Here is a 26609-nt window from a genome sequence, read left to right as displayed (position 1 = left end):
TTCTAATTGGGATCTTTCTTTTTCTGTCTTGTTGTTCCTTCTGTTCAAGGCCTTCTAAAGGCGTCTGGAATGCTCTTGTGACCATGAGCTACTTTCAGGCCCAGTCACTAAGTTCTATATAATTGAACCCTACATCTCCCCCTTTTTTGTTTTTTGTCAATTAACACAGCCTTACTTGATCTATCAATTAATTTTTGAACACATTGCAACATACAAGGATGGACCATCTGTGCATTCTTGTGCCGTCTTGGTCTGCAAACTCAGCCCAGCAATCGGTAGGTGTCAGCTTTATGTGGGCGTCCCCACGGAGGCAACAATGGCCTTCCCATACACCAGTCCAATGCTCTTCGGAAAATCCCGGTATTTATACATTTGTAGAGGAATGGATTTCAGCACACGTGGCCAGCGGGTGCCAAAAATCCACCTCATTTGCAACCTATGATGCATGCGCTCGCTGGCCAGGGGCGCTGCATGAGTCATAGTCATCCTGTCTATTGGTTCATGGACTTTGTGATGCGGTTGCAATGCACAGAGAATCTTGACCTGTTATGTTAGCCAAGTTGAACTATACTTTAGTTTTTGGCTGAGGTGGTATTCATATTGCTGCACCCTCTGGGATGTTCCAGATGATGATGGTCGTACAAATCGAGCAGGATTCCATTGTGGGCCTGTATCTGTGGAAACACAAGCATAATCTCGCCCCCAGGTTATTAATGGAAATGGACCTTCCCATTGCCCTGTTTCTAGATTCTTAACCAAGACCATGACCTTACCCCTAATTTTGGCTTTATCTAACTTTTCTTGTGGAGAGAGATTCCCTACTCTTTTTTTTTTTTTTTTTTTAAAGAGCATTAACAGATCTACTCACCTTCATTCGCAAGCATCGAATCATACATGGGATAATAGCCAAGAGTATGAATATAGGAGCCACCAAGAAAATCAACCACTTTAATATTTGCCGTATCCAAGGCCCAAACCCCAATGATCCTAACCAGTCACTAAATGGGTCAGTATAGTATCCGATCTTGTTTAGGTTCTCTTGTAATTGACTTAACTGTTTGTGAATGCTTATAGAATGGTCCAACAGGTTCATGCAACACATTCCTTCAAACTCTTCACACCCATGTCCTATCTCCACAGATCAAAAACACTCCTGGGGGCAACAACTTTCCCCCCGCAGCATTTACTTCCAAACTTGCAGTATCAACGTCAGGCCATAAAGGTAACCCTGTTATGTTCTGCCATCCTATAAAGTATGACCCTGATCGCTCTTTCTCCTTCTTTACCAAAATGGTGTCCCCCCAAAAAATATCACTCCTATACCATTATATGGTTGTAATTGTGATCGGAGATATCGACAATCCTTTTAAATGGGAAATATCGGTTACCTCAACCGGGGGTAAAGAAAACATTAGATCCACTTCCTGAAGGGGCAAGCTCGCACTAATCAGAAGGTTTTCCACAAGCAATTGTTGCTGTTTAGCTCCTATCAAAGAGGGCCACCACTTTTCACCAATCTTTATGCACATCACCACATTGCTTGTTGTCATGATGTTGAATTTCTCAAATTCTATATTGTAATTAGTCTGGTTGTACCATGAGCTGTAAAATTTAGGGTTAAAGTCTAGATACCCAATTGGACATGTGCGAAAAGGATCCCCTGGTATAGCTAAGGACAGACAAAAATCAGTCAATTTTAAATACAGATCCTGTGACTAAGGTCATCACAATCATTATCACTACCATTTGCTTTTCCAAATCCTTTTTTTTTTTTTTTTAGTCTTTGTCATAAATGACTACATATCAGGGTATCTTAATACTACTTCCACACTCTGCTCTTATGAGTAATGTTTAGCCGGATGCTGATCAACATTAAATCATATATATTTGCTGCAATAGCTCTAAGCTTCTTATTCTCTATACGATTAGTAGCATACACAAAGCCAAAATCAGTAAGCGATCTATTGAAAAATCTGCCTGCTCACGCAAGGTTAGTTGGTTAGTTAAATTTCTGTCACAATGATCAGACAAAAAAATTTTCTATCCCTTTCACCCACTCACACGAAGATGCATATCCAAGGCTGGCACCGTACTCCGTGTTTTTCACACGTGTTCTTAATTTCCGCATTGACTGTCGGTCTCTGTCGTGATTTGTCTAGGCAGTCTATTTAGGGCTTCAGGACCTGCTGAAGTCTCCACTGCCTCTTGTTCCCTATCTTTTGAGTTGTTTGTGACATCTGATTGCTCAATCCGTGGCTTGACCCATTTTGCTGGTATCCAATGGGGCTGTTCATTACCTGTGGAAACACAAGCATACCCTCTTCCCCACGTGAATAACTTGCAAGGTCCCTGCCATTGCTGTAAAACTGGATCAAATATGGAATCTTGTGGCTGGTTTTTATCAACATTTTTGCTCCCACACATATGCCTAGTAGTTGGGATCTGATCCTCAGTACCACGTGGCTGTAGCCAATTCAAAACATATAGTGCTTTGCTTATTAACTCTTGGGGGGTACAATGCCGCATGTCTTCCCCCATTTTAAAATGTTTAAACGATCCTTTAAGGTCCGATGTGCACGTTCAACGATAGCTTGACCAGTAGAATTATGGGGTACGCCAAAATTATGAGTTACCCCCCATAGCTGTAAAAATGTTTCTAATGACTGTGTGCGATATCCTGGGCTGTTGTCTGTTTTAATTTCTGTTGGTGCTCCCATGGCAGCAAATGCTGCCAAAAGGTGCTTAATTACGGATCTGGCATTAGTTGATACATGAACAGTAGCCCACATAAGGTTCGAATATGTGTTAATAGATACATGAACGTATTTATATTTCCCCAAACTGGGATACTCCGTAACATCTGTTTGCCAAATTTGCAATGGTGATAGTCCCCGGGGTTTCACTCCTTGTGGTTGTAAGTTTGGAATATTTGCACAGTCAGGGCAAGCAGCAATAATAGTTCTGGCTTGCTGCAATGGGAGAACAAATTGCTTACTCAGCGCTTTTGCCGACTGATGATAAAATTTATGGGATAGCAGTGCTTGTCCAAACAAATCAGGTTTGGGTGTATTAAAACAGATGTCTGCATTGGCTACTACCAGTCGATCTGCGCGCGCATTACCTTCCACAATAAATCCCAGCAACGTTGTATGGCTACGGATATGATCGATAAAAAATAAGTCTGTTCGTCTTTCTAATAACGTCCATAATTTCAAAAGTGCCATAAACAGCTGCTTATTACTTACAGTTTTTATCAAGGATCTATGCATATGTTTGACTATCCCAACGACATATTGAGAATCCAAAACAATGTTGACAGATGTTTTATCCCATTTTTTGAAAACAGAGCATATGGCTAATAGCTCAAGCACCTGTACTGACCCCTCTGACAGAACAACTTCGGATTTCCAGGATCCATCCTGAAGATATACAAATCCCGCTTTACCTGTTCCGCTGTTAGCATCAGTAAAAACGGTAATGGCCTCCAGCGGCTTATCGCTGCAAATAGAGCGTGGTTCCACTGTCAACATTGTTTTAAACAATGGGTGAGGGGGGTAGTGATTATCCACTTCCCCCTTAAAGCCCATCAGAGCTACTGCAAGGCAGTCATTTTTCATCATAGCATTATCCACAATATCAAGTGACATAGGTAAAATAATTTTGTCCATTTGCTTTCCTGAAATTTGTGTCGCCCTTGCCCCTGCTTTTTGAATGCACATTCCCAGACCTTCAACTCTAGTGACTACAGTTTTTGACATGTTAGCAGGCAAGAATATCTATTCTAGTATTACCAATGGGTTTCGTTTCTGTCGCTCATCCCACTGACCCAAAATTCCCGCAACTTCCTTATCTGAGTTATATACATATAAATTTATGGACAAATCAGGGACATATCTGCCAGACATAGATGATGTGATTTTCTGCTCAATTGCTGTCAAGGCTTGCTGCCCTGATGCACTTAGTTGTATTGCAGAAGTTAAGATCTCGCTGCCCCACAATAAATCCAGCAGCGGCTGTAAGTCTGTATTGGTAATACCACAATAAGGCCGAATGCACTGTAGGTCCCCGACAAGTTTTTGTACATCATGTATATTTCGTATGTCTTTATGTAGCGACAGCTTTTGTGGACAGAGGCTTCCACAACTTGCAAACCCGGATATAGTGTTAATGGCGTTTCGTCTTTTTTAAACTTTGATCGACAGTCGCTGGCTTTGTGTCCGAACTTGTTACACTTGTCACAGACCCCAGGAAAGTTTGACTGACTGCTGTTAGTGCTGGCATAGATCGAGGCTGCGTTGCTATGCGCTGAGGGCACATATGTTTCAAATGCCCCGGTTGACCACACCGATAACACGCTAAGGGGTCTTTGTGTGGGCTGTGTTCTCCTTTTCCCCATTGCACCATCTGTCGTAATGCTACCGCGAGCCCTGCAGCGTGAGCTTCAGCATGTATTTTAGCTTTCTCTTGTTCTTGTATTATAGTAGCCAAATCCTTGTTTGCATTATTTGAATCAGGGTATATGCGAGGTATAATTTGTTCATGTTGAACGGTAGTATCTGGGGGCTGTTTTCTCGTAGGCGGATTTTTACTCACTCCCTGATTCTGTAGGGTTTCCTTTAATCGTACGGTTAGGGAGGCTTGGGAACTGTCAGATGGCTGATTAATATCGGCAGTCCCAGGGAGTGGAGCAGAAGTCAAGGGCACAGGAGCAGGCGAACAAGCTCCAAAAAGTCTCTCTCGCTGCATTATGTTTTTCTCCCCGCTTTTCCCCTTAGCTTGCGGTTGGAGAGAGAGCAGCAAAAGCAGATGCAGACGCTTTACGATCTGCTTTCATTTCTTGCAGAGTTGTCTTAATCAATTTCCATAAAGTTGCAAGACCTTTAACTTCTTTAGGCCCGCCACTAATTTCATCCCATAGGGAGGTTCCGATAGCTTCCCAGGTACTAAGCTGAAAAGCTGTACCCACACTCATTAAAAGGTTTCTGTCCTTGCTCCATTGTAGAAGCCGCTTGTATTGGGTCTGGCTGAGACGGAGTTAATACTCCCCATAGCAGCCCTCAGCGCTGTGCTCTGCATCAGTAGCTAGAAAGGTGTTGATAACACACCAGTGTTTTGGCTACTGCTGAGCAGTGCTGGCACAGCATCAAGGCTGGCTCTCCAACATTTTTGCCCTCCCCTGAATGGCAGGCTGAGGTTGGGCAAGATCTCAGGAGGGGATATAGCCAGGACAGCTGACCTAAACTAACCAAACAGATATTCCATACCATATGACGTCAGCTCAGATATAAAAGCTAAGTGAAGGGAGACGGAAGGTGGAGGCATTTTGTCTTCCGGAGCAACCACTACGCATACTGAAGCCCTGCTTCCCGAGAAGCGGCTAGACATCGCCTGCTGATGGGAAGTAGAGTAACATCATTTGTTTTTTCTTTACTTTCATGCACGCAACCTTTGCTATCACTTTATTAAACTGTCCTTATCTTGACCCACGAGCCTTTTGTTATGTTTTCTCCCCCCCGTCCAGCTGAGGAGGGGGAGTGATAGAGCGGCTTTGGTGGGCACCTGGCATCCAACCAGGGTCAACCCACCACAGTCCTTTTTGGCGCCCAACGTGGGGCTCAACAACGGCAGTTTTGCATTAAGCATTCTATAGCTAGTTATTAAGTGGCAAGCTGCTGTGCAGGTCACGGAGCTTGTTAGCTGCTTGCTTATCTCTATCTTGCTGAGTTTGGGAACATGTTAATACAAATAATGGCTGTGTGCTTTGTCCTGGCACTGATGGCTTTGTTGTGCTGTGGGAGCTATTTTGTGGAGGAGATGAGGGAATACATCTCTCTCTCCCTACCAGGCATTGATGTGAATGGTTTTATTATGCAGGCTCCTGAGGTCCTTGTTCACCCTTATGTGAGCTGTTCAATACTAATAATTAATACTGGAGGCATATTATGGGTATTGTGGAATCTGGTCTCGTCCTGGTATAAGAGAAGGCAAGTTTTAGGTGAGGCAATACTGAAATGTGCCCTCAAGCGACCGGTCCCTGGGTGGCAGGGTATATGGAAGGATTTGGGCAGATTCCTAGGACGGTTATCACCTCCCATAATCTGGGATTTTACATCCGAACAGGCAAGTAACCCTGGCAAACTGACATGCCACCTGATAGAAGGGTGCCATGCTTATCCCAATGAAAACCAGCAGCTTCGCGCACTGTACTGGGGCCTGGCCTATGCCTACCGAGCCACAGTTCAACACTCTCAGAGGACCATGGTTGAGGCAGGGACCCAGACTGCATCTAAGGACACCATGCTCAAGATAGGGACCCAAACAACAACTGTTGGGAACTGGCTTGCTGAAAAAGGACATGGGCCTGTGGAAAAGTTGTGCGAGCAGAGTTCTGTGTGAAAGAATGTCAGTTTGAGCAGCAAGACTAGGCCTTGGCCAAAAATAGCTGGCTTTACTGATAGCAGGAGAAAAACAGCAGCTGGTCTCGCTGTTATCAGGAGAAAGACACGGACGGTGTGACCTTGGCATAACTTCATAAGTAACTTTTGAAGAAGTTCTCATGAGAAAGTTACTGAACACGCGTAGCTGCCAACCACAAGTGGGTGTGTTTTAGTAATGAACAAACATTAGCAATGTACCAATCATATTAGGACTAGTAGGCATAATTATCGCAAACTGTATAAATATGAGCTATCCGTGCAAATAAAGTTGAATCACTTCTATCACTCATATTGGGTCGACTTATGTGCATTCCTCCGCCGCTCCAACAAACAACAACTATAGTAATTGCCCCAATAGTGAAAAGGAAACAGTGGACAAGGAGATCAACGGATCCATACCATCGATTAGTGAGGGAAGAAGAAGAAGAGGAAAGGCTTGATCTAGAAGCTGGTCCTTTGATAAAGAAATTGGAGGAAAGAGTGAGGGAACTTAAACAGGAAGCGGAAACTACCTGGTCCCTGACGTCCTCAGAACTTTGGGACTTGCGGAAAGATTACAGCTGCCAGCCAGGTGAGCGGATTGCTGCCTGGCTGCTCCAATGCTGGGATAATGGGGCTGATAGTCAGCAACTGGAAGGCAAGGAAGCCCAACAGCTGGGATCCCTCGCTAGAAACCGGGGAATTGAGAGAGGAATTGGAAAAGAGGCAGCAATTTGCAGTCTCTGGAGCCGGCTCCTCTCAAGTGTGAGGGCAAGATATCCATTCAAGGAAGATCTTGTCAATTCCTCAGAAAAGTGGACTACCGCAGATGAAGGCATCCAGTACCTGAGAGAGTTAGCAGTGGTGGAAGTCATCTACAGTGATCTGGATGATGAGGAAGTCTCCAAAGATCCAGAGGATGTTCTGTGCACACGGACCATGTGGAGAAAGGTGATTCAAGGTGCCCCAGGGTCGTATTCTAACAGCTTGGCAGCAATGTATTGCCCAGATATGGAAACACCTACTGTGGAGAAAGTGTCGTCTTGGCTCCAAAACTTTGAGGAAAATCTCTGTGTCTCCTCATCCCTACAGGACAGTGCCTTGGCTGTTAGGGATGCTCCAAGAAATCAGTCCTCTCCTGCCCCGGTCAGAGGGAAAGGGAGCCCAAGGTGTATGCCACGTGGTACACTCTGGTTCTTCCTGCGTGACCAAGGGGAGGACATGAGGAAGTGGGATGGTGAACCCACCTTTAAGCTGGAAGCCCGTGTACGTGAACTGAGAGGGAAGACAGCTGTTAAGAAGGGGTCACCCAAGAAGAAGGCTGTCAGTGTCGTTGCTGTAGAGGCCCAAGAAAGCACTCAGCGATCCTCCAGGCCTAGAAGAACTGAAACTACTTTCCTTGATTCTGGTGAGGGGACTTCTGGTCTGGTACCGCAAGGATCGGACAGTGAATATTCTGATGAGGAACAGCAATAGAGGGTCCCTGCCTTCGGCCAGGAGGAGGAAAGGGATGACCGGATATACTGGACTGTGTGGATTCGATGGCCTGGCACATCAGACCCACAGAAGTATAAGGCTTTGGTAGACACTGGTGCACAGTGTACGCTGATGCCATCAGGGTACAGGGGCACGGAACCCATCTGGATCTCTGGAGTGACAGGGGGATGCCAAGAATTGACTATATTGGAGGCTGATTTGAGCTTGACAGGGGACAAGTGGGAAAAACACCCCATTGTGACTGGCCCAGAGGCTCCTTATATCCTTGGCATAGACTACCTCAAGAGAGGGTACTTCAAGGACCCAAAGGGGTACCGATGGGCTTTTGGTGTAGCCACTGTAAATGCAGAGGAGATCAAACAGCTATCTACCCTGCCTGGCCTCTCGGAAGATCCCTTAATTGTGGGATTACTGCAAGTTGAAGAACAGCAGGTGCCAATCGCTACCAGGACGGTGCACCGTCGGCAATATCGGACAAACCGAGACTCCCTGGCTCCCACCCATGAGCTGATTCATCACCTAGAGAGCCAAGGAGTCATCAGCAAGACTCACTCACCTTTTAATAGTCCTATATGGCCAGTGCAAAAGTCTGATGGAGGATGGAGGTTAACAGTAGATTATCGCGGCCTGAATGAAGTGACACCGCCACTGAGTGCTGCTGTACCAGACATGTTAGAGCTCCAATATGAACTGGCATCAAAGGCAGCCATGTGGTATGCTACAATTGATATTGCCAATGCATTTTTCTCCATTCCTTTGGCAGCAGAGTGCAGGCCACAGTTTGCTTTCACGTGGAGAGGTGTCCAATACACCTGGAATCGACTGCTCCAGGAGTGGAAGCACAGTCCTACCATTTGTCACGGACTAATCCAAATGGCACTGGAACAAGGCGATGCCCCTGAACATTTACAATACATAGATGACATCATCGTGTGGGGCAACGAGGCAGAAGAAGTGTTTGAGAAGGGAAAAAGAATAATTCAGATTCTTCTGAAAGCTGGTTTCGCCATAAAGAAAAGCAAGGTCAAGGGACCTGCACAGGAGATTCAGTTCTTGGGAATAAAATGGCAGGATGGACGCCGTCATGTGCCTATGGATGTGGTTAACAAGATAGCAGCTATGTCTCCACCAGTTAACAAGAAAGAAACACAAGCTTTCCTAGGCCTTGTGGGGTTCTGGAGAATGCATATTCCAGGTTATAGCTTGTGAGCCCTCTCTATTGAGTAATGTGGAAAAAGAACTATTTTGAATGGGGCCCTGAGCAACAACAAGCCTTTGAGCATATCAGACAGGAAATAGCTCGTGCAGTAGCTCTTGGGCCTGTCCGGACAGGACCAGATGTACAAAATGTACTCTACACTGCAGCTGGGGAACATGGTCTCACCTGGAGCCTGTGGCAGAAAACACCAGGAGAAACCCAAGGTCGACCATTAGGGTTTTGGAGTCGGGGGTACCGAGGATCAGAAGCCCACTACACCCCAACTGAAAAAGAGATACTAGCAGCATATGAGGGGGTTTGAGTCACTTCAGAAGTTGTTGGTACGGAAGCATGTCTCCTATTGGCACCACGATTGCCCGTGCTACACTGGATCTTCAAAGGAAACATCCCCTCTACACATCATGCAACCAGCGCTACATGGAGTAAGTGGATAGCATTGATCACGCAACGGGCTCGACTAGGGAAATCTAACCGCCCAGGAATCCTGGAAGAGATCATGGACTGGCCAGAAGGCAGAGATTTTGGAGCATCACCTGAGGAGGCGGCTCGTACCCAAGAGGCACCACCATATAATGAGTTATCAGAAGACGAAAGGTGTTATGCTTTGTTTACTGATGGATCCTGTCGTGTGGTAGGGAACCATCGGAAGTGGAAAGCTGCTGTGTGGAGTCCCACACGACAAGTCGTTGAGGCCACTGAAGGAGAAGGTGAGTCAAGTCAGTTTGCAGAAGTGAAAGCCATCCAACTAGCCCTAGACATTGCTGAACGAGAAAAGTGGCCGGTACTCTACCTCTATACCGGCTCCTGGATGGTGGCTAATGCCCTATTGGGGTGGCTACAGCAGTGGAAGAAGACCAATTGGCAACACAGGGGTAAACCCATCTGGGCAGCAGCATTGTGGCAGGACATTGCTGCCCTTGTAGAACACATGACTCTAAAGGTACGTCATGTAGATGCTCACGTGCCCAAAAGCCGTGCCACTGAAGAACATCGAAACAATGAACAGGTGGACAAGGCTGCCAAAATAGAAGTAGCTCAGGTGGACCTGGACTGGGAGCATAAAGGTGAGCTATTTGTAGCTCGATGGGCCCATGAGACATCGGGACATCTAGGGAGAGATGCAACATATAGGTGGGCTCGTGATCGAGGGGTGCACCTGACCATGGAGGCCATCACACAGGTCACTCATGAATGTGAAACGTGCTGCTGGGCAAAGAAACATGGCATTGAGTGGGTGTACCACATACCCTATCACCCACAATCATCTGGAAAAATTGAGAGATATAATGGACTGTTGAAGAGTATGTTGAGAGCGCTAGGCAATGGGACATGGAAGCATTGGGATACAAATTTAGCAGAAGCCACTTGGCTAGTTAACACCAGAGGATCTGCTAACCGTCCTGGTCCTGCCCAAACAAAACCCCTACATACTGTGGGAGGAGATAAGGTCCCCGTAGTGCACATAGGGAAGTGGCTGGGGAAGGCAGTGTGGATTGCACCTCCCATGGGAAAAGGCAAACCCATTTGTGGGATTGTCTTTGCTCAGGGACCTGGGTGTACTTGGTGGGTAATGTGGAAGGATGGGGAGACCCAGTGTGTGCCTCAAGGACATTTAACCTTGGGGGAAAAATAATCTGTGATGCGAGTTGTATGTTGTAGGAAGTAATATAGCAGGAATGACCTGAACTGCAGAGGAGTGAACTTCGCAAGGAACCAGACAAGTGCATCGGTGACCCAAACCAAGCCGGTGTTGGTGCCCAACAATCGAACATACTGCTTCTGTTCTGACCACTCATCTTGACAGATGGGGCCCAAATCATAACCTGTGTGTGAACATCTGTAGGAGTGGAAGAAGCCCATGGAATATCTATCTCTTAAAGGACATGGGATAGTAATTAATAAGAATGTATAAATCTGTATGTTGGGTATAAAAGTTGTTTAAGTATGTAGTTTCAGTTGTAAGTGTTGGTAAGAAAGGATTTCAGTAATGAGAATTAAATACAATAATATGGTTAGAAGATACGTGTATTAAATTATGTGGGACCTGAGCAGGACGCAAATGATATGGAATAAGGGGTAGAGATTGTACTGGGTCTGGCTGAGATGGAGTTAATTCTCCCCATAGCAGCCCTCGCAGTGCTGTGCTCTGCATCGGTAGCTAGAAAGGTGTTGATAACACACCAGTGTTTTGGCTACTGCTGAGCAGTGCTGGCACAGCATCAAGGCTGGCTCTCCAACATTTTTGCCCTCCCCTGAATGGCAGGCTGGGGCTGGGCAAGATCTCAGGAGGGGACATAACCAGGACAGCTGACCTAAACTAACCAAACAGATACTCCATACCATATGACGTCAGCTCAGATATAAAAGCTAAGTGAAGGGAGACGGAAGGTGGAGGCATTTTGACTTCCAGAGCAACCACTATGAGTACTGAAGCCCTGCTTCCCGAGAAGCGGCTAGACATCGCCTGCTGATGGGAAGTAGAGAGTAACATCATTTGTTTTTTCTTTACTTTCATGCACGCAACCTTTGCTATCACTTTATTAAACTGTCCTTATCTTGACCCACGAGCCTTTTGTTATGTTTTCTCCCCCCCGTCCAGCTGAGGAGGGGGAGTGATAGAGCGGCTTTGGTGGGCACCTGGCATCCAACCAGGGTCAACCCCACACACCGCTTTAAACAGGCTTTATCGTATTTTATGTCTCTCTCTGAGAGTATATTTTGGGGGAGCTTAACTACCGCTTCTTCTTCTTTGGAAAGCGTAGACCTCATCTCCTCCCCCGACCGCTCACCTCCTTTACGGGAGAGTCCGTTTTAATATCCGTCTCTGTTTTTTCAACCAGCCTCATAAATGTCTTTACATCTGCCTTTTCCCTCGCAGATGCTGCGAAACCCATGCTGCCTTTTATCACGTAAGCTTACGATTTCCTGCCTCTCTCAAGCAGCCTGGCGCTTTTCTTCTAAGCCCGCTGGCACCCACAGCAATTTCCCCCGCCTTTTCAGTTAGCGTTCCCTCTTGTTCCTTACCAGATCACATCGGAGGTTGCCAGTTATAGGGTTATTCCATGCGGGACCCAGACGACAGGACACCAATATGATGATTAAAGTCGCCAGTTTATTGAGCCTAGCTGATCATTTTTATACAATTCTCTAAGTTGTTTAGAAGCTTTTATTGGCTGCTGCATGCAAGCATTTGGTGTCCACGCACACAAGCATAAAATGTGATTGGTTATATCGATACTGCCCATGCGTATGAACATAAGATACAGTTAGTTATACTCACTCTGTACACACGCATAAACACAGGACATAGTTGGCTACGTTAACTAGAGCATGCGAAACTTGTCTCAGTCTAATTGGTCAAGATAAGCCCCTGAATTGAGGTTGTTTGTGCCAAGTTCCCTTTATTGTGGAATGCGCACCTGCGTTTTTCTAATTGGGATCTTTCTTCTTCTATCTTCTTGTTTGTTCTGTTCAAGGCCTTCTAAAGGCGTCTGGAACACTCTTGCGACCATGAGCTACTTTCAGGCCCAGTCACGAAGTTCCATATAATTGACCCCTACAAGTATATGTAGTTTTTCTCTGTAAGGAGTTAGTTTTGGTTACTTCTGCTTGACTGAATGGTTGTTGTCTTTGTGTTTATGATAAATAGTGAAGATATTTTAGCAGTTCTGGTTTTCTTAATGCTTATTCTACGTGCCAGTCTCCAAGATAAAGAAGGAGTTGCTCAGAGAGGGATACTAGGGTGATAATACATATGTTTACAAAGTATGCAAATGAACTGTTTTGGGATTATAGATTAGAAACTCAATTTTAACAGTTGTTGCATAGAGAGATTTGGGATTTTTGAGTATCAGTCCTAGGAATCCTCCAAATTGAATCTTGTTGTTGTTGCTGTTACAGTGTAAAGGATTTAATTTGGTGAATATCATGTATTTAAGCCCAGAAGAAAGCTTGAAACATATTCAATGTATTATCATAGACATGTTGCAAATTATTTTGTAAAATTGAAGATTTCAGAAAGTGGAGTTAGAGCTTTCCATGTTATGAAGGTGCTTGTTCTAATTAAAACAGGACAAGTGTTTTAATTCAGAACTGTAGTGTTCAAGTTAACAAATTAACTTAGCTGAAATCAAAGATTCCTTAGGAATATTAAATGCAAACATTGAATTGGTTTTTTTTTATGCTCGGTTGTAGCTGTGATAACAAATGCTTTGTGCTAATGGATTTTTTTCTCTAATAGTTTTCTTTCTGTTCTCTGACATTTACAGAACAACTGATGATACAAAGGACAATGCACAGCGTATATCCTGATGACATTTTGTGTGCTGTGATATGGTTTTTGCCATGGCATCTGAGACTGAAAAGGCCCATGCTCTTCTCCAAACTTTCAGCACAGCTTCAGTTATTTCTAGTCTAGGTTTGGGAATATTCTGCTTTGTAGCAGACAGACTTCTGCAGTTTTCCTTCATTCAGCAAAATGACTGGCTCCGAGCCTTCTCTGATAATGCAGTGCATGGTATACTAGGAATGTGGTCCTGGGCAATAGTGATTGGACTCAGGAAGAAAAGTGATTGCACTGAAGTCACTCTGGCTGGCTTCCTTGCCTCTATCATTGATGTGGACTACTTCTTTCTTGCTGGCTCCCTGTCATTAAAGGTAAGTCAATAGACCAGTGATTGCTTATTTTTTTTGTTCATTACTGTTTACTTTATTGTTCTTCTACCATATCCTTAAAAAAACCCTAAAAATTCCAATGATAATTTAATTAGATAAATTTTTAAAAGATATATGGGAATTATTTTTTTATACAGTTGTTATGATTTTTAAAAGCCCTAAAATGTATTTTATATCCACTGTTAAGTTCTGCCTCTTACAAGGCTCTGAAAAAGAGTTCTGAGAGCCCTTGTACATTATATCCTATGTGTATCACGTATTTGCTTTGTTATCCAAGTTAAACAGTTAAGTGCTGCTATGCCTGCTTTGTGTATAAAGTGGGTCATTCCATTTCTGTTTACAATAAGGTGTAGAAATATCTAGAAAGTAGATCATCCAGCTGCTGTTTTGTTTCATTCAGTCTTACTGAGTAGTAGTATATTTGGTTTTAGCCAACCCTAAATATTTCTCCCACAAACAAGCTATATGAGCTGTTCACCTTTAAAAAGGCAGTCTGAGTTTGTCCTTAAATATAGTTGGCTGTAAAAACAAAATAATAAATCAAGTGTCAAACTTTTTAATGGAAAGAAAAAAGTGAATTGGCTCCTGTGAAAGAATATATGTGATCATCATCCATTTGCAGAACTGCTTGTTAGGAGAGAGTTTCTCAATAGAATTGGTACTGTTGGATTATGGCATTCTTTTTCAGTGGTTCTCCAGTGTTTTAGGTGTATCCTGTTCCTGCTCCTCCATTCACACACATACATATATCCCTGTCTTCTTGCCTGCTCCAAACATATATACCCAGCTTTCCTTGACCACAATAGTCTGTTCTGTATACTCTCCAAAACGTTTGTACCTTCTGCAAGCTCCATCTGTGCCAGCCCAGGCCACAATTCTCTTAACACTGCCCTCCAGATCTCATACCTTGGGCAGACACTCCTTGCCCTCAGCTGGCTTCTGGTCCCCATAGCTAGAACCTGGCCACTCTTGCTTGTTATCAGGAATTTGCTCTGCTCAGCAACACAAGTCCTCAGAGTTTGATTATGCTGGTGTTGCTAGCATACATATACATACATGCTACTTACTCTCCCCTCCCCAAAAATGTACACCCCCACCTACACATTGACCTGCTGTTGTTGCACAGGAAAAGGGAAAGATACCAGCCTTTATTTATTCAACCAGAGAATAGGTTAGTAGTTTGACCATCTTGCTGCCTTCTCCCTCAGTTTGCTCAGAGTAGTGTTACACTCTTCACGTGGATGACAGAAGAAATAACTCCTAGGAAGGAAGGAGGTGGAGGGAAAAATTGATGTTCTTTGTAATCCTTTAATTAAAGAAGAACAATACAAAATGGTTTATCAATTATTGTTTTTAAATATGTAGGAGACAGATAAATGCAAGCAGTATTACTGGTTATAGTTGAGATGTAAAAATTAGGCTTCTGATGGGAAAATAGGTTTTTGTTTACCTACAGTATTGCTATTTGTTGTAGGTAAAAGTTTTCCTATTTGTGCATTTGGTAGACCTTTTAATATGATCAGTTTCCCCTTTATTTGTCTTTGACAAAGAGGGCATTTTCACAGACAGAATCACAGAGTGGTTGTGGTTGGAGGGGTCTTCTGGAGGTCATTTTCTCCAATCCTCTGCTCAAGCAGGCTCACCTGGAGCCAGTTGCTCAGGACCATGTACAGACAACTTTTTAATATCTCCAAGGATGGAGACTCCACAACATCTCTGGGCAACCTGTTCCCATGCTCAGTCACCCTCACAGTAAAAAAGTGTTTCTTTAAGTTCAGGAGGAACCTTCTGTGTTTCAGTCTGTGCCTGTTGCCTCTTGTCTTGTCAGTGGACACCAATGGAAAGAGCCTGGCTCTGTCATCTTTACACATTCCCTTCAGATATTTGTACACCTTGATGAGATCCCCCCTGAGCCTTCTCTTTTCCAGGCTGCACAGTCCCAGCTCTCTCAGTCCCTTCATCATCTTAGTGGCCCTTCTCTGGACTACTGTCTCCAGTAGCTTCATGTCTCTCTTGTACTGGGGAGCCCAGAACTGGACTCAGCACTCCAGAGGTGGCCTCACCAGTGCTGAGGGGAAGGATCACCTCCCTCCACCTGCTGGCAACACTCCTCCTAGTGCAGCCCAGGATACCACTGGCTGCCTTTGCCGCAAGGACATGTTGCTGGCTCATATTCAACTTGTTGTCCACCAGGACCCTCAGGTCATTTTCTACAAAGCTGCTTTCTATCCAGTTGGCCTCTAGCATGTACTGGCACCTGGGGTTGTTCCTAGGTAGTCCCTAGTTCTCCCCTTTTCTGTACTTTTTGTGTATATGGAAATACTGTAAAATTATAAAACCACATAAAGAAAAGGAAAGTTAGTTTGGTTGATTAATGGGTCCTATAATATTAACATTTTGGTATAGCATTTAAATCTATAATTATTCTCATGTATATTTTCGTACTTGAAAATCAGTAAATGCAAGTAATGACTACTTATTAAAAAGTATTGTTAAAATATTATTGCTACTTATTCTTGCATTTGATATTATCACCAGTATTTTTGTCTTAATTATGACCACTAGATGACACACGTCACCAGTGTTTGTTTAGGAAGTTGAGTATTATATCATAGAATTGGGAGGTGACCTGTCTCTTTACTGTCTTCAGTGAGGCAAGGTTAAATATGCTTACACTTTCCATGATGGAGAATATTTGTAGCCTATCCCTAGTATCCCAAACAAAGTAAATTATTGCAATTTAATGTGTTAATTTGTTCCTGTGTTTTTTCAATTGCCAAGGAGCTAGAAATTGTTTTTCTAATATCCAGCCTAAATTATCGTTGTTGACAGTTAGATCTTGTTTTCTTTAAGGCTTCTCTGCAAAAGACAGCTGATTGCTATGCTGTCTCCAAAAATGTTTTACAAATCCTCCCCTGTAGAGAAATTCCATGCGGTGACAGACAACAGGACACCAATATGATGATCAAAGTCACCAGTTTATTGAGCCTAGCTGATCATTCTTATATAATTCTCCAAGTTCCTAAGAAGCTTTGATTGGCTGCTGCATGCAAGCATTTGGTGTCCACGCGCACAAGCATAAAATATGATTGGTTATATCGACACTGTACACGCGTATAAACATAAAGATATAGTTGGTTATACTCACTCTGTACACGTGCATAAACATAGGACATAATTGGCTATATCAACTAAAACATGCGAAACTTATCTCAGTCTAATTGGTCAAGATAAGCCCCTGAATTGAGGTTGTTTGTGCCAAGTTCCCTTTATCGTGGAATGTGCACCAGTGTTTTTCTAATTGGGATCTTTCTTTTTCTGTCTTGTTGTTCCTTCTGTTCAAGGCCTTCTAAAGGCGTCTGGAATGCTCTTGCGACCATGAGCTACTTTCAGGCCCAGTCACTAAGTTCCATATAATTGACTCCTACACTGCCCCTTCCATATGTTAATTGGGCTAATAAAGGATGTTTACCTGTAAACCATATCCTGTGTAGGTCTCTAGACCCTTACAGCAGTAACAGCATTACTCTTACAATTTGAAAAACCGTTATGCTTTACAAAAAGTCTCTTCTTGACTAAGTCACAAGAAAAGGCTGAAGGACCTGGATTTAAGTTTTCTAAAGCTCTTACCATTTTTCTGGTCTCCTCTGGATTGCCTTTTGCCTAAATTATCTTTAAAGGGTCCTGTCCTAAACTGTGTATAGTATTTTAGGTGAGACTTAATTTGAGCCAAATAGCATAAATTAATTCCTTTTAATGTCACATGCAAACAACACTTCTGTCTTTTTAAAAAGGAAAAAAAAATCTGTTACAGGTCTTATGTCTTCTTGTAATGCCATCGGAGTCTTTTTAGTTTGTGATATAACGTAATCCCCATAAACTTTTCTGCTGTGTTGTTGCCTGGCTAGCTAGACCTGATTATAATATGTGATTTTGCTTTCCTCACCTTACTATGATGCACTTCTCAGTTTCGTGTCATAATTTCAGGCTGTTGCCTATGTAATTTATTACTTCATGGGATACTTTTTTTACTACTTATTTGTTAGTTCCAGTCCCATTCTTCCTCTTTAAATTGCAGGATTGAGAGTAACTGATTTAAGAGACTACAATGTTTATTGCTTATGCAACACATTACTAAGTAACTAATAAATTAAGAAATCTAATTACCTAACCACACCACTATTATTAATTTGTAACAGTGGTATTTTTCACATTACTATATACAATTATCTATAAAGCTCTTCATCATCACTCTTAAATCTGATGACAGGTTACTTTTTTGAAGTAACCTTTCTGTGCAGTACAAGGCAGTATTGCCATCTACCTCCAGTTGCTACCTTCACACTCCTCCAGTCATCTGCTCCTGTTCCTGCTGACACAGCTTGCTGCTTGGACTATTTGGCTATTGGGCTGTTTTTCACGGTTTCATCATTATTTTTCTGGAGTATTCAGGGTAAATAGTCACCTGTGGTATTTATATGTTTACCCTGATAAATACTTGTGTACCAAGTAGCATGTGATCTGCCCTTTTGTCCACATTATTTTTTGTAACAAGTATTAAGTCTACAAAGGTCTTGCTACTTAGATTTTGTAGTTCTTTGTATTCCAGGTTGTTTTTACTATGTATTATGTGCACACAAATGTAGAAGAATCTAAGAATCCATGTTTGAAGAATCTGTCTCATTGACTAGCTCTAAAGGTGAAAGTTATGGCAGCCTGCCATCACATTCAGCATTGATAAACAAGAGCAGCATGGTGGGCTAAATGTGATACAGGTATGACTTCAATGAGAAGTATCCCCCAGGATTTTAGCCCAAACACTCATGTTGTGGAACAGACGTGCAGAAATTGCTAGCTTGCTACTTAAGACTCACTAGCTTCTAAAAGTGTAGAGAATGCAATTGGTGGCAAACAAGATTGTACCAGCAAATGTACATTACAGAGTTGGTTAATGTGCCATTGCTGACCAACCTGGGCTGCACAGGAGCATTTCTGGAACTGGAGAATAAGCTTTGCACATATACAATTAATTTAATATTGAATTTACAGATCTGGACAGCCTCAAAACTAAGGACTTCAGGCTTATGAAGGAAGCATCACAGAATATGAGCAAGGGAGCCCATGTTGTCACGTAAATTCCTTGCTGTCCCCTTGAGCATTAAAGCAAAGAGTTTGCTTGGGTTCTGCTGGATGTGATTGTTGTCTCCTGTCTCTAGCTGCTCATTGTAGTGTTTGAGGGGCTGGAAGAGCAGGAACTTCAAGAAGATCTTGCACCTGATTGAACATTTAGGCAAATGGAAAAGGTCATTTATGTTGTGAATAAATTCTGTTTGCAATTGCAGCCTGATCTCTTTCATGGTAGATGTCTCCCTAAATCTACCCAAACCATGATGATCTCTTTCCAGGAGGTTTAAAACAGAAAAGGCTTGTGTATTATTTATTTATTTGTTTATTAAATCTGGTGATTTCTAAAAGCAAACAAATTTGCCTGTTAGGAGAAAGAGTATAACAGCTTATATTGCCAAATAGAACTATGTGTCTGTCTCTTGGGCTTAGCAACTCAAGGGTGTAAATATTCCTCTAGTTACAGAATATAAAAGAGAAAACAGACTATTCTTCTCAGAACTTGGGCAACAGCATTTCAGAAGCCTGATGACTGTACTGCAATTACAAAATAGGGTTTTCTCTTGCTAAAATTGAGCGCTCAGGTTTGCTGTATGAACAACCCTACCATCTAAAATTCTGTATGAAAAACTTTCAAACATCACCTCCCCAAAACTGGATAAAGATCAGCACTAATACTGATAAATTGCATAAGTAATCAACATTCAAATTCTCCTTATTCACTGTGTTGCTGTTGGCACCTAACCTCCATAGGGCAGAGGGAAAAAGAATCATTTGGACTTTGCAACTGAAAGCTTCACTGATTTTATTTATTTATTTATTTATTCCCCAAAGTGCAGAAATAGTGATCAGTCAATAGGATATCTGCCAAAATTTATTGCCATCCAGGGTGGTTTTTCAAAAATAGGCTAGTATGAACGTTTTAGCCTCTTGCTGACAGTAACAAAAATCTGACTATCTTTGTAGGGTAGGTGATAAACAATTTCACCATCACAAGATTTTTCTATTTTAATCTGTGACCAATCTGCTTGTATGACACAGAAATGAAGTTGCAGAAAATACACCCTTTGCACCAACTTAAAGGACTTGGGTCCGTACCATCACAGTTAAAAGGTGTTGAGATGTTTTTTGAACTTTTTAACCCTGTCACCTGATTGAGAGAGTCATGGACAAGCATGTGGTGGGAAGCTAATAGAGAAAGCTTTCTGTAAGCCTTTTAACATTGGCTTTGGTTTAGGGCACAGGCTGTTATATTCCAAGGTAGTCCGCTGTAGGGTTCAGTTATATGGAAGTTAGTTATTGGACCTGAAAATAGCTCATGGTCACAAGATTGTTCCAGGCGCCTTTAGAAGGCCTTGAACAGAATAAATAAGAAGATAGAAGAAGAAAGATCCCAATTAGGAAAACACAGGTGCACATTCCACGATAAAGGGAACTTGGCACAAACAACCTCAATTCAGGGGCTTATCTTGACCAATTGGACTAAGACAAGTCTTGTATGCTCTAATTAACACAACCAATTATGTCTTATGTTTGTGCGCGTGGACAGTATCGATGTAACCAATCACCGCTTATGCTTGTGCGCGTGGACAGTACCGATGTAACCAATCACCGCTTATGCTTGTGCGTGTGGACACCAAGTGCTTGCATGTAGTAGCCAATCAAAGTCTCTCAACAACTTAGAGAATTGTATAAAAATGATTAGCTAAGCTCAATAAACTGGCGACTTTAATCATCACATTGGTGTTCCGTCGTCCAGGCCCCGCACGGATTAATCCCTAAACCCTACAGTCCGCAACTTCCCATTTCTTGGCTACATCAGTTTCCTTACAGAGAAGACAGGGTTCCAAGCAGTTGTCTAAATTATCCATGAGAACTCAATTAAGCTATTCCAGAGTCCCATAGTTGCAGGTACCATAGCTGATGAATCCTGTAACAATTAACACAACTGAAGTATTAATGGGTTATAGAATCATTTAGGTTGGAAAAGACCTTCAAGATCGAGTCCAACCATCAACCATGCCCACTAAACCATGTTCTGAAGTGCCTTGTCTACGTGCTTTTTGAATGCCTCCAGGGATGGTGACTCAACCACTTCCCTGGGCAGCCTGTTCCAATACCTGACAACCCTTTCAGTAAAGAAGTTTTTCTTAATATGCAACCTAAACCTCCCCTGCATAGAATCATTTAGGTTGGAAAAGACCTGTTACTGGCTTGTGTCTTGTAGTGATGTTTGTTTGCTTGATGGAGTGAGGGATATGTTCAACTTAAGTCAGATGCACCATCATGTGCAAAGAGTATGTCTCTGGGGCCTGTTACAGTCTTTCCAAATGTTCACCAGTATCTGAATTGAGCCAATTAATATTATATCAGCAAATTGTAGTTATGTTTATGGAACAGAAGATACTGAGGACTAGGCTGATCAGTCTCTGGAAAGCAGTGAAGGAAATAGGGTTAAATGAGCAAAAAATCAATTACTTCTGGAAAGCTAGGAGAGAAGATTGAAGGTTACTACTGTTGGAGATTCTTTGCTGCTGGTTACAGTCATGCTGATGAAACTGGTGAATGTTAGTTACTAAGCATTGGTAACCAGAGTTTGCTGAGGGGCTCACCCTGCTTTGCTAGTCATGCCTCTCGTTTTTCACCAGTATAGATCTTTTAGTAATGTGCTATCATTTCTCCTGTGCTTACAGAAACAAGAATCTACTTATTTGTTGCTTAAACAAGTTCTCTGAAATAAAAAAATATTTTTTTTTTTACTGTCTTATAGTTTGTGGAGATAGTTCTAGCTGTTGCTAGTAAGTACATCCAAAATATTTTCTCAAGTATGTATACTAAACTGATAATTATCACTTCTTAAAATGGCTAAATTTAATCTCCTTTGTAGCAAGGACTCTCACTAGCATGATGTTCACCTTTATTAAGTCCAAATATCAGGCTTTCAACTGAGTTAACATTAGGCAAAGTTGTTAATATAAAAACCCCAATCACAAATGACTCAGATGTTAGCTTCTGAACGTGTCTTTTCCCCGTCCAATTTTGTTGCATTGGAAACTACTGCTCTGTATTAGATATTGTCGAACTAAAATAACTTCACAGGTGTATTATGCATATACATTATAATAGTATTATACAGGATGTATTTTTGTAAAGAAATGGCATTAGAGCATATTAAATATTTCAAGTAAAGCATATGAAATATTTAAAGTATGTTGTATGGTTGTTTTCCTTTTAATTATATTGAAATTAAATACATACAATCAGTGCAGCATGCTATATATGTTCCTATATACCACATGACTATATGACAAATAGCATACCTCATCCCTCTCCCTCCCTGTTTTGCCATTGGTACTGCTTAGTAGGATGCATGATTCATATCATACAATAGAGAAAAGCCTGTCCCAGTACCCTGAGCCCTGCTACTGACAGGGCATCACACAGCTCTTGTACATCTAAATAGTCAAATCGTTGATTTTGATCAGCTGCAGTGGAAAGGAACAGTATGTTTTTCTTTGCACTTCCACTTTGATAATATGCCTGTAAACATCCATGAAACATTTATTTTCTTGTCACAATTGTAGCTATTGCCAATTATATTTTTCCTTTCTGCAGGCTGCTCTGATTCTTCCACTGAGACCACTTCATTGTTCTACTGTGATTCCTGTTGCGGCTCTGACATTAAAGTTTATTATGCACCTTTTCAGGCTTAAGGACTCATGGTGCTTTCTTCCCTGGATGTTGTTCATATCCTGGACTTCTCATCATGTCCGTGATGGGATTCATCATGGCCTCTGGATCTGCCCATTTGGAAAAACTCCTCCTTTGCCATATTGGCTGCATGTGGCAATTACAGCATCTTTACCTCATCTATGTTCATTTATTATGTATTTAACAGGCACTAGAGAATTAATGTCTACAAAACATGGAATCCACATTGATGTATAAGGATGATGTATCTTAAATGTTGTTTATATTAGCACTTGAAATAAGCTGTCTGTTTATCACTGAAGTGGTTTCCTTATGTTCCCTATGATTTCCAAGGTACGCATTTTAAGCCTGTGGAGCCAGTTACAGCTCCTGTGTCAATTCCTTGTGCTCATAGAAACCTATTTCATGAATGGTAATAATTTCATATCTAAACATTCCCCTTGTAAAATATGTGGTCTTCCATTATAGTTCATGCATAGCTAGCTGATTTATAAAGTACTCAGTCTCTCTGTAGTAATTGCGTTACATTTTACTGTCATGGTGCCATTCATCTGATCACCATTCACTTTGGATTTGTATTTTGCCTTTAGATAATACATTTCATCTAGATAGAATTTCTATAGTGCTTCAAAAATGTAAAGTACTATATAAATGCTAAGTATTAGTGAGAATTTAGTAGTTTATGGCACTTGTAAAAAACATCAATTAGCCTTTTGAATTTATTTATTTTCCTGCTGAACTCTTGTATTCAACTGTTTTAAAGGAAATGCTGTTTGTATTTCACAATGCGCAGCTGCATATCTGCACCTCTTTGAATGCTGCTATAATATAGTGTTTCTACTAAATTCTATTCCTTTGTAGTTGCTTGATACTCAATTCACAGATGATTACTAGCTATTATTTGTGGTTAGAAAGGAAAAGACAGTTTGGTTACAGTATTATGTGTATTGACCAAATTATTTAATTTTAAAAAAAAAATATTAATTCTGAATATTATTTAGTTTGGAACTAAGGAATTTTCAGCTGTATTTCAAAATATTATTTTTCTGGTCATGTTCTTATACCAGTTCTACCACAGCAATAGATGAACACCACTCAGAAATGTATTAAGGAAAGCAGCAAGCACATGTGACGCATAACTTTTCTCTCTCCCTCCAAACAGACAGGGCAGTCTCACGCCTCCTTCTGACATTTAGGCAGCTTTAGCTTAGGCCACTGACAACTTTTTAAGGTAAACTGACATGTTGCATGTAATGCTGTAATTTGTGGGTAGCCAGCTTAGAGAACAAAGGTGAAGTTAAATATTTGTTTCAGCCCATGTCACTTAGGAGATAGACCTCCCTATTACGAACGAATTTCCTAACAATTCCTTACCAGTATTTCATGTACATATCAAATTCATTGATATTTCTAACTATGCATTGATACCTGCCATGTGTAGGAAAACCACGTGTCGTGGTTTAACCCCAGCCGGCAATGAAGTACCACACAGCTGCTTGTTCACTCTTCCCCACTCCCAGTGGGATGGGGAGGAGAATTGGGGAGAAAAAAAAAAAAGTAAAACTTGTGGCTTGAGATAAGAATGGTATAATAACTGAAATAAAATATAATAACAATAACAATTGTAATGAAAAGGAATATAATAAAAAGAGAGAAATAAAACCCAAGAAAAGACAAGTGATGCACGATGCAATTGTTCACCACCTGCTGACTGATGCCTGAGCAGTGATCTGCCCCTCCTGGCCAACTCCCTCCAGTTTATATACTGAGTGTGATATTCTATGGTATGGAAGATCCCTTTGGCTAGTTCAGGTCAGCTGTCCTGGCTATGCTCCCTCCCAGCTTCTTATACACCTGCTTGCTGGCAGAGCATGGGAAACTGAAAAATCTTTAACTTAGGATAAGCACTACTTAATACACTGATGTTTTAGTTGTTGCTATCAACATTCTTCTCACACTAAATCCAAAACACAGCAGTGTACCAGCTACTAGGAAGAAAATTAATTATCCCAGCTGAATCCAGGACACTATGGCAAAAATAAACTAAGATACTAAAAACATATCTTAATGAATTTGTGCTTTACTGCATGCATTACAATAAAGATTAAATGTGAAATACAAAAAGCATGTGAATTACAGAAAAATTGTTAACAAACTCAAGCTAATAATTTCCATGCACAATGTGTGAGACATATCACTAAAATATTACCGTTATTTCAGTGGTTCATTTACTATGCTAATTGTAGTGGTGTAACCCCAGCCAGCAACTAAGCACCATGCAGCCGCTCGCTCACTCACTCCCCCCATGTAGGGTTCGGCGTCCGGAAGATCTCGCGATGTTACGGAAAGATGGAGGGTTAGTCGCAGCCCTATGACACATCTGTAACCCCGGCTGCCCTTGTTAGTATAAAAGGAATTAACTGCGCAATATAAGGCGGAAGTTGGCACTCACACTGTGTGTGTTATCTGTCTCTTTCCCTGGTCCGGGTCGACCAGTCATCTAATTGCGGCACCTTGATATGTAGCAAACACTACACCCCCCATCCAGTGGGATGGGGGAGAAAATCAGGAAAAAAAGAAGTAAAACCTGTGGGTTGAGATAAGAACGGTTTAATAGAACAGAAAAGAAGAAACTAATAATGATAATGATAACACTAATAAAATGACAACAGTAGTAATAAAAGGATTGGAATGTACAAATGATGCGCAGGGCAATTGCTCACCACCCGCCAACCGACACCCAGCTAGTCCCTGAGTGGCGGTTCCCTGCCCCCACTTCCCAGTTCCTATACTAGATGGGACGTCACATGGTATGGAATACCCTGTTGGCCACGTTGGGTCAGGTGCCCTCGCTGTGTCCCCTCCCAACTTCTTGTGCCCCTCCAGCTTTCTCGCTGGCTGGGCGTGAGAAGCTGGAAAATCCTTGACTATAGTCTAAACACTACTGAGCAACAACTGAAAACATCAGTGTTATCAACATTCTTCTCATACTGAACTCAAAACATAGCACTGTACCAGCTACTAGGAAGACAGTTAACTCTATCCCAGCTGAAACCAGGACAGTATCCACCCCTTATTCTATACCACTGACGTCATGCTCAGTTCCCATACCTTTAGTTACATCCTGATCAATCATCACCACCTTTCCATCCCTTTGAGACATATGAACAATGATATATATATATATATATGTATACACACACAGAGATATCATTCCTTTAGTTCATCCATTATGTTTTTAAAATGTTTGTTGAGTTCATTCAGTTTCCGACTCTGGGCTCCATCTGTCATACCAGTCTGTCTGGGCAGGAGGGATGGTGCAAAGTCCTGTCAGTCGGTAGAGCAGAATTGGGCTTCAGTGCAGTGTGACGAGCAGCTGACATTTGACGCAGCAGGAGGATGGTGTGCACCGTTGGATTGTTGCATGCTGGAGTCAGTTCTGGTTCCATCACTACTGCGCTTTGCTCAGTTTTATCACAGTTCTTTCTTGCTTGATCCAAGTGATTCTTACTATAGTACTATGGATATAGCATATAACAATTATAGTAATGATAACATACAGTAGCAGGGTTATATAACAACTAATAACATACAGTTTAATTCTGGCTATTTTCACCTAAAATCAAATCCCCTTGAGGCACACATCGGACTTCCCCATCTTTTCGCATCACCCACCAAGTGCACCCAGGCCCTTGAGCAAAAGCAATCCCACGAATGGGTTTGTCTTTGCCTGAGGCAGGAGTAACCCAGACTGTTTTCCCTAACATATTTTTCATGTGCACTACAGGGACTTTATCCCCTTCTACAGTATGTAAAAATTCTGATTCGGCAGGGCCACTCCAATTGGCAGATCCTCTGGTGTTGACTAACCAGGTGGCTTTTGCTAAATGTGTATCCCAATGTTTGAAAGTTCCACCCCCCATTGCTTTCAATGTAGTCTTTAACAGTCCATTGTATCGCTCAATTTT

General features: G+C 42.0%; 2 protein-coding genes across 9 annotated transcripts in view; both read left to right on the top strand.

Annotated features, from left to right (window-relative positions):
* LOC126035320 (uncharacterized) overlaps positions 1–7892 on the top strand; it is a 245625-nt gene extending 237733 nt beyond the window's left edge. For both annotated transcript variants that reach the window (XM_049793822.1, XM_049793821.1), the window contains one exon: positions 4527–7892. In XM_049793822.1, coding sequence (XP_049649779.1) covers positions 6741–7892 — 1152 coding nt within the window. In that variant the 5' untranslated portion in view covers positions 4527–6740. The remainder of the gene's footprint in view (positions 1–4526) is intronic.
* Positions 1–25015, top strand: part of LOC126035382 (transmembrane protein 267-like) — a 30329-nt gene extending 5314 nt beyond the window's left edge. For 3 of the 7 annotated variants that reach the window (XM_049793927.1, XM_049793928.1, XM_049793931.1), the window contains 2 exons: positions 13401–13788; positions 22546–25015. In XM_049793927.1, coding sequence (XP_049649884.1) covers positions 13465–13788; positions 22546–22878 — 657 coding nt within the window. In that variant the 5' untranslated portion in view covers positions 13401–13464 and the 3' untranslated portion in view covers positions 22879–25015. Of the gene's footprint in view, positions 1–847; positions 1007–1140; positions 1223–3346; positions 3475–13400; positions 13789–22545 lie in introns of all 7 variants that reach the window. The other 4 variants (XM_049793930.1, XM_049793929.1, XM_049793932.1 and 1 more) reach the window with 4 other exon arrangements.
* Positions 25016–26609: the final 1594 nt, after the last annotated feature.

Source organism: Accipiter gentilis, chromosome W (assembly GCF_929443795.1).
Source record: "Accipiter gentilis chromosome W, bAccGen1.1, whole genome shotgun sequence".
Taxonomy (NCBI): Eukaryota; Metazoa; Chordata; class Aves; order Accipitriformes; family Accipitridae; genus Astur; species Astur gentilis.
Note: the sequence above shows the minus strand (reverse complement) of the source record. Positions and strands in the feature narration are given on the sequence as shown.